We start from the raw sequence: 8,978 nt of genomic DNA on the forward strand, positions 1-8,978 counted from the left end.
AGTTTTTCTAAAATCAAATTTTAGATTAAACTATTATAGTGAAGGTTTCTAAAGAAAAATAAGAAATTTTATTTGTTCACTCCACTCTAGCATGCATATTAAAAACATAAAAATGTGCAAATTCAAATGACCCATCAAAACCTGTGTAAAAAATTTACCAGGAGTCGGATATTCTGCCGAAGCAGGCGAAACAATAGCAAATAACAAAGATTTTTTTGAGGAGCTTCAAGAAACCTATAAATATTATTAGTCTATGGTTGAATATCTCCATTATTTGGCACATCACGGCCTGCCTCAATTTGAAATTCTTGGGACATAAATTGAAAGAAATATCTATACCAGCCGGCTAGATAGTTGTTGCCAACTCGTGAAAAAAGACATATGCAGGTTTGGTTGCTCCCTTGTATACTATGCGTTTGAAAAAGAAATATGGGCTACCATAGCAAGAAGAATTTGGACTGACATAAATACATTAGTTTTTGGAGAAGAGCTTACCCATCTCACCCCACTAGTTAGAAGTGCAAAGGAGTCGGTGAAAAATTTTCACAAGCAGCACTTAGTATGAGGAATCATAACAAGAAATTGAATTGATGTAACCCCAAAATAGAAAGGACCTCCGTCTGGTTTGGTAAAGGTAAATTGGAATGCAGCAACAGGCAGATCAAAACATAAAATGGCGTAGGTGTGATCGTTAGAGAACATGAAGGGGATGTGTTGGCATCTATGTGCTTCTCAAAGCCTTATATATCTGATCCGGCAGTGGCTTAAGCTTATGCAATTTGGAAGGTTGTGCAATTATCCAGAAATTTGGGGCTTCAAATTGGTATAGTTGAAGTTAGTTGAGGCAACTTATTGATGATGGAAAGATTGTGCTTTCGAGATAATGCAGGCTTTGCCAAAAGGTCTCTGTCGGAGTTAGTAGAGGCAACTTATTGATGATGGAAAGATTATGCTTAATAGTCTTCACTCGTGATATGTGGGGCATGTTGACCATTGGGCAAACAATGCAGCTCATCATATTGCGAAGGTGACTGTTCACCAATCCTTGGAACAAATTTGAATGGAAGATTATCTTGCATTTATCCAAAATATTGTAACTGCTGAGCAATTTCTTTCTTCATGATATTAATGAATAAATGATTTTTTTAACTAAAAAAAAAAAAAATACTTCACTCATCATCAACAAGTATCAACAAACAAGGACATATTTGGACTAAAAAGAAAAGAGACGAAAAGAAGTAGAAAGAAATGCAATGCTTATATCAAAAAATAGAACAAAGAGGGGAAAGTCAACATCTATTTCACATCAAAGTAGGTAACAATGGGCGACCTTCTATCTGCAAGAACACAAGATCCACCTTGGAGGCTGGAGCAAAAGATACACACGTACAAAATCCTTTGGCGAGGAAGCCAACAGAACAGAAAAGCTCAAAACACTTCAGCCACCTTGCTTGCAAGAACACGTTCCCTTCTTTCAACGTATCCAAATGAAAACCAACCGGCTCTCCCTTTGCATTCACCCTCAGCCCACCCACTGTTTGTCACCTGTCAAGAGCACAGAACATGAAAATTATGTTTGGACTGGATCTAGCACACATTCAACACTAGCAATCCGACAAGAAAAGGGCTTTATGATGAGACCACAGGGCATAATCTTTTTGTATGAAATGGAAAATACAATCTCCAAACATGATTTGGGGCAAACTTAAACCCAACACAAATAAGCAGGCCAGTCAAGGTAACGTTTCCTCTAACCACCAAAACAAAACTAATCCAAATACTGGGATTAACAAACTATATTCTAATTTATTGTTGTTCAAAACAAAATTAGCACTAATCCTTTCAAAAAACAATGTTAGACTTAAATGATTTCAATAAATATATTCATTTATGACCAGGTTAGTGGGCTGGTCCAAACCCAGATGGGTTGCACTCAGATTTGCATTCACCAACTCAGTTCTAATCAGAATCAATTTTACTTTAGATCATAAAGATGTTTAAGCAAGTTGTAAACCTTTCGGACAACAATATAGTCACCAATTGACAGATTTAGCTCCACATCAGATTCAGCTTGATACGGATGCACGACCTGCAAGATAATGACATATCAACACACAACAAAAGGACAAATTAAGCAGTAACTATCCGTGTTATTAAACTAAATCTGCCCAGTGCCCCAGTGGCTAGGCCAACATGATTCTTTAAAAAGATCAGATGTGGTCAAAATCCAGTCAAACCCATTTGACCCATCCAGGTTTTTGACTAACCCATATGCCCATGAATTGAACACTAGCTTACTTGCTAACCAAACCAATATCCATCGAGCGATGATAACACCTATTTATTCATTTAGCATCTTCTATACTTAACTAAGCATTACTCATATTTCCAAAACTATATGTAGCATGAAATAAATAATTATATAAACATATGCTCAATCAATATCAATATCAATTTCTGGGAACTTTTCAAATAAAACTTCTGGATTTTACTTAGAAAAGGAACTTGTATCTAGAAATTAGTATATTTCAAAAAAAATCTATATATTACCATATTAAATGCAAACAAATCATAAAATACATATATGCACACAATTGTAAACATATATCATGAATCAAATATACATATTTTTCGCCATACAATATTCCTTTGATATTTAATTTTGATTATTTTTTAAATGTAATACATACAAAAGCTGAAAAATAAATGTTATTCAACTTTCTCATCACTCTTAACATATCTTATATTAAAAATTAAACGAAAATAATATTTTGTCAATGTGGCCCAACCAATGACCAACTCGTTGAACTAGTGAACATCAACACCTGGGCTGGGTTTAATAACTATGGTGACCATTCATAAGTCAAAGTCATGGGTAAGAACAAGTTATACAAAATCACTAACCTCCCCTAAAAAGTAGCCCATGGAGTCTGTTGTTCCATTATTTGTTTCGGAAGCATATATGCCATTAACTTCTTCATATGAGGGAGATGGAGGCATGGTGTTATCCATAATAGGACTAGGGGGAGCTTCAATCCGTTGTCGTTCGGAAACCATCTATCAATAACAAAAATTGACAGTAAAAAATCGTAAATTGATACAGAAAACAACTGAAGCCATTTTACCATAAATTCAACTCTAGTAGTAAAAAGCATAATGGTTAAGGACATGGTGACATGATTGCATACCTCGCCTTCAAGCTGATCAAGTATCTGAAGGACTCTCTGATGATAAGTACGTTCTGCTTCGACCTTCACAATGCAGGAGGAAAAAAAAAAGAGGCAGGTAAAATTTCAAATCTGATTTCCTGAAATATATAGTGCAAAATTATACCGATTGAACCTATAATAGAATATGGATGGGAAGTTGCACTACCAAAGTAATAAGTCGCTGGAGAGTTAGCCTCTGTTGTTGAGCTTCAACAGCAGCCATTGCTGCAGCCGCCTCCTTCCCTAATATTGCCATGTTTAACTTCAGATCTTGCAGCTTTGCTTCAGCAGCCTCCAGTTTCGAAATATTCTCAATATTGCCTACTGTTTCCCTCACTTTTGCTTGGCGTTTTGAAACTTCAATAGCCTGTCTAAGTTCAACACAAAGTGTAATTGCAAACGTGTAAGAGGAATATTAACTGTTCCTGTACATTTAACAAGTCAATAACTCAAAATTTTCTAATAACCAAAACCCTAGCAAGAAGCCAAATTTATGAATACCTGAGCTTCAGCTTCTTGTCGCATTCTATCATAATGCTGAGCAAGATGTCGAGCATCCTCCAATGGAGCTCCCATTACCATTGCTCTTAATGGCTCTGCAACCTAAAATCGAAGCATTTAACATAATACCAAGCATATTTAATGCGGGAGAAAGGCGAGGAACATAATGAATCAGAAATAATAAGAATTATATCTCAAGTAATCAGAACCTAATATTGGTGTTTCAACAATTTCAAGAATCTCAGAAATAGGGGTGGGCGCGGGCCGGATTAGGCCGGATTTGCATGTTTCCCACAACCCGCCCCGCAGTGAACGGGTTTGAAAAATCAAGGTCCGCAACCCGCATAGTGAATGGTCAACCCGCTGGAACTTGGGCAGTGCGGATCGGGACGGGTTCATGCGGGTTCGGGTTTTTTTTATTATTTTTTTTATGGGCCCAAAACCAGAAAAATAATTCACAATCTTGTTAACCCAATTCAAAATTTGAAAATCCCAATTGAATCAACCTCACCAGCAAACATTAACAAGAAGAAAGAACTAGAATTATCAACAAACCTAACTGTAAATAATTTTTTTATTCTTTTATGTGATTGTAGATTGAATGAGTATGTGTATGTGAGAATGTAGAGATGAAAGTGTATATAAAAATGGAATAAGAATAGAGATGAAATGGATAGTGCAGAATTGAATGAAATCAAAGGTACACAATCTGGGCAATTCCTGAGTCTTATAATTTTTTTGGAGAAAATTTGATGAAATCAAAGGCACACCTCTAGTCATGATTCTTATAATTTTTTTGGGGAAAATTTGATGGTAAGAGTATAAAGGGATTGCGGGGCGGGGCGGGTGTGCGGGTGAGAAAAAATTTAATACCGCAACCCGCCCCATAAATCACGGGTTGGCATATTTAGGATTCGCACTTTTTTAGAAATGTCTTATATCCGTTATTGACGGGGTGGGTTGGTGCAGGGCGGGGCGGGGCGGGTTCGCAGGTGCGGGTGGGTTTTGCACACCCCTACTCAGAAAAGGATAATATAACTCCAATAAAGTACAACAAAATTATTTATATGGGGCAATTAATTAATAGAGGACCATGGACTGAACAAATTCGCCTGATTCTTGAAAGACCTTTTTCAAGACACCGCCTTTTTTTTATTTCATTTCTTTGACTGGCAGACTAAATCTAGATTATATCTTGCCTCTATTTTTTAGCCTTTTTTTTCTTCCCTTTATGGGATCCTCTTGTAGGCTTCCCATGTTCATAGGCTGCATCCAGTTGTACTTTTCAAGAAATAATTCAGTGTTAACCCAGCAAAATGCTGGGGCAATTGGGAATATGCAACTAATAATAGGATCACTACTTGTTCATCCAAAAGCATGACTTACTCCATTTCATCCCAAGCCTCTATATGCAAATTGAGAATTTACACTCGCAAATATCCTTGAACTAGCAGCTGTATAAACCCATATGTAGAGGAAAGGAAAACTGTAGTAATTACTAAAAAGGCAGAATCACATCAGATGAAAAAGAATTGTGAATCTAGGAATTACTGTAAAACCCTGTTGATATTTCAATCTGGGTCAAACTACTCCCTATTCGTTGTTAAGTTAGCAGGGGAACCATCTTTGTGGGTATGAGGCCAGGCTGAGGCTCACTTTAAATGGAGCAGCACAACCCAATCTAGAGAGGTAGTATATCATCCATGCCACTCAATCTTATTAAATGTAATAGCTCATGTGATGAACTTCAGCCATGGATTTGTGAGGGGTGGAACAGATATCATGCTCATGCAACCTAAACTCAGAAATTTCATATTTTGGTGCATTAAAATCTTGGCCAAACCTGTGTACCAAGAGCTTTGAACAGATTTCCCCTCTCCTTCTCCATATGAGCACAGGCACGCCCATAATTTAACGCGGCTCTTGATAGAGTACTGCCACTAGTACATGTATTTTCTGCACCATATTTCCTGCTATCCTCTGACAACTTTGTTCCTATTTGAACAAGATATAGTAGACAGAATAACCACGATCAGTCCTTGTAATTAAATCCCTATTTAAAGAAAAATGGCATTAAAGCTTCAACAACTCACCAATTTCCACTTGTTTGGAACCAGTGACAATATATCCTTCTACACCACGAACAATATCCCTTTGATAATGCTGAAAAATGAATGGTGAGTTGTAATTGTGGAAGAAAACAAATGAGATGTTTTTACAATAATATTTCAAACTGAAGAAAACAAGAAATTAGAGATGGGCCAGAGGTGGACAAGACATACCTTGCCAGCACGTGTTGATATGTAAAGCTTCTCAAGTTTCTGATGCTGATGGAGCTCTGCCTCGTCAGTGACTAAGTTATCAGAACCACCATATCCCCCAGCACCAAACTGTTTTAGGACAGCCTTTAAAAGAGGAAAAAAAAAATCAACGTAATTAACACACTTGTTATCATCATACTTAAAAAAAAAAAAATTACAATAAAACAAAATGAAATTATAAAACCGAAGGTTAAATCAAGAGCACTCTCTAATTAAGGCATGCAAACATTTTTTCATCAAAAATTATATGAAGCTGTAAGAGAAACAAAGAACAAAGCAAGTGGATCATCAAATCAATGTCAAAGTAAGCACCCAGGCCTACTTTTTTCCTTGATTAATAAGTTATGCACACACTCAATAAATCTTGAACCCACAACCTCAGCCTCCACCCCATTCTTATGGGGACTGGAGCGGAGATGTGAGCCTACTTAATAAATCTAAAAGAAAAGAAGGCTACAAGCAGTGAATGAAGGCAGTAAAAGCAGGACTAAATTATCTTAAAAGACTGAAACACACATATGATCAACCATGAAACACGTAACGACCTCTCATACAATGCAAACTACTTTTCTTGGATGTCTATTTCCACTTTCAAGGGTGTGCTTGGATGTCTCATGGAAATTGAATTGCCCCATTGTGTTTTGTATATGACCTTACGTACAAGCCCATCATAGTAAATGAGGCTTGCTATGGGTAATGACAGCCATCAACAGATACAGCAAACAAATTTTAGTGTCTAATAATCATTATTTGCAGCAATAGCACCAGTTTTCCTCTATGGCCTAATTCCGTAGAGTAGAGCTGTTCCTTCCATTGCTATGCAAAATACAATGGCCTCATTCGCCTCCCACAAAAAATGACCAAATGCACACTAGGTTTGTCATCCAAGACGAGCAACTAACTCTATGCCATAGCTTACAACAACATCTAAACTTAAAGATTATAACTATTTTATTTAGACAATGTTTCTTCCTCAACCATTATATTTGCAATAAACCCATTTTTTTACTAACGAAATCAAACTCCCACATATGCAACGGTTCCGTTTCTGGTCACCAACTTCTGATTAGAGCTGAAAGAAACAAATTTCCCACCACCTTATCATTTCCCCATAAAGTTTACTTGTTAAGCATCAATCAGCAGCAATGGTGTCTTATTCGATAACATAAAGTAACAAATTTTGTGGCATTCTCTTCCCCTTTCCGAATTCAAAATCATAACTTGATAGATCTAAAACTCGCTGTTACATAACAATAATAGCCTAATCAAATATCAACAGGGCTAAAGTACGTATTACCATATTCCAACGAGTCCAAAATACGTAAATACTTTCACTAAAACGATGTCTAATTAAACCCAGAAAACCCCAAAACGCATAAAAAATTAGAATTGGAAGGAAACCCAAATGAAGGATTAAGAAAAATGTTCTATCTTCAGCATCAAAATGGATCTAATCGTAATGACCCGAGAGGTGAAAATGGTAGGGGATCTGGTCAAAAGTTTTCTAAATGAAATAGGGTTTGAGAGAGAGAGAGAGAACCTGCTGTTGCCTAGCGACCTGTTCTCGGAGCTTGGTGGCTTGCTTTCTGATAGCCTCCATTCCCGAGCGAACGGATTCGAAGCCCTGCACAAACCAGAGTTTCGGTCTCCGACAAACAATCAGCCACGGAGTTTTTTAGGACCAAAACAGAGAGAGAGAGGCTTTCAAATGTGTGTTTGGGGGAGTCAGTTCGAACTTTTGGTCCCTCCGTGCAGACACGGTCGAAATTGAAAAAAATGGGTTTATTACTCAGAGAGAGAGAGAGAGAAAGAGAGAGAGAGAGAGAGGGGAAAAAAAAAGTTTATTGGAATTTTGTGAGCTGTAATTATATAAAATGAGAAATGAGTGAGTTTACATATTTGTTTATGGTTTTGTTTCCTACAATTAATAGATTAACCTTCAAAAAAAAGAAAAAAAAAAGTTAAAGTGTAGAGATAAGTAACAAGATATCCTTTTTAAATTATTTTAAGTTTAAAGATGAAAGTTAAAATCCCATAATATATTAATTTAACAATTTCATTTGACTTATATTTGAAAGAAAATGAGAGAGAGATTATGTCAACTATTGCCTAAATAAAATAAGCATCACAGAATTTGTAAATTTTAATATTCTATGGTGTCTAAAGCTAGTCATCCACATAATTTGCATTTTATTTTACATGCTAAATTTATATATTATTATGATGCATATATGTGTTTCATTTATATGATTGAAAATGATTGATCATTACTTTATGTAATACTTTAATATTGTTCTATCATGTTTATTAATATGTTTTTCAATCTAGAGTTGGCAAATTACTTTATGTGGTTTTTCATTATTCACATAAAATAGATGAAAATTATCTTTAACCCATTAAATCATGAGTGCAATGTTATAGCCTTCTAAAATTGCGAAATTATTATATTAGAATAATGCGAAACATGCAATTATTTTATAACTTGTTAATACGTATTAGCATGTTATGGGAGGGTGTTAATTTTCTTTTATGGCTTATGTAGCTCCAATCATGTATTAACACAGTTACACATGTCAACAAATTATAAAATTGTTGTATTTTTTTTTTTTTTTTGAACAAACTCTCATCTTATTGAATGAACCAAAAACCAAGATCTAGGGACAAATGTGTTCCCTATTAACAATACCACAGATGCTATTTGGAATATCTTCCAACCAAACAGAATTTATGACAGGATATGAGATGCTGAATTTGCTTTCCTACTTACATGGACAACACTTGAAGTTCTAAAAAAACTTAATTCTTGTTTGATGCCTTCCACAAAATGACCACTCCTATTCATGGGCATGGTTCTTACATTTACTTCTTGGATGATCTACAAAGCATCTTCTTAAAAAATTACATCAAAAAAACTCACCTCCTTGCTAAACATCACCGCTGAAAGGGT

The 8,978-nt window shown here is 35.8% G+C and overlaps 1 protein-coding gene across 2 annotated transcripts; it reads right to left on the bottom strand.

Moving 5' to 3' along the window:
- Window positions 1–1,187: 1,187 nt before the first annotated feature.
- On the bottom strand, window positions 1,188–7,805 carry LOC133882555 (SH3 domain-containing protein 2-like). Of its 2 annotated transcripts, none has more exons than XM_062321758.1 (10): window positions 7,572–7,805; window positions 5,993–6,100; window positions 5,804–5,873; window positions 5,554–5,705; window positions 3,711–3,812; window positions 3,376–3,576; window positions 3,189–3,251; window positions 2,905–3,057; window positions 2,015–2,089; window positions 1,188–1,545 (listed from the first exon to the last, which is right to left on the bottom strand). In XM_062321758.1, exons 1-10 carry the CDS (start codon window positions 7,629–7,631, stop codon window positions 1,429–1,431), a joined length of 1,101 nt encoding a protein of 366 aa, XP_062177742.1. In that variant the 5' UTR covers window positions 7,632–7,805; the 3' UTR covers window positions 1,188–1,428. The 2 variants fall into 2 exon arrangements, with proteins under 2 accessions (XP_062177742.1, XP_062177741.1); XM_062321757.1 differs by having other exon boundaries at window positions 5,993–6,115.
- Window positions 7,806–8,978: the final 1,173 nt, after the last annotated feature.

This window comes from Alnus glutinosa, chromosome 11 (assembly GCF_958979055.1).
Source record: "Alnus glutinosa chromosome 11, dhAlnGlut1.1, whole genome shotgun sequence".
In the NCBI taxonomy this organism is placed as follows: Eukaryota; Viridiplantae; Streptophyta; class Magnoliopsida; order Fagales; family Betulaceae; genus Alnus; species Alnus glutinosa.

Bases quoted from the DNA above. Each gene is read 5' to 3' on its own strand.
- LOC133882555 (XM_062321757.1), bottom strand. From the start codon at position 7,631: ATGGAGGCTATCAGAAAGCAAGCCACCAAGCTCCGAGAACAGGTCGCT. The intron at 3,252-3,375 runs GTAGTGCAACTT...TGCATTGTGAAG, and splicing joins TCCAGCGACTTATTACTTTG to GTCGAAGCAGAACGTACTTA. The intron at 3,058-3,188 runs GTATGCAATCAT...TGTTATTGATAG, and splicing joins TTGATCAGCTTGAAGGCGAG to ATGGTTTCCGAACGACAACG.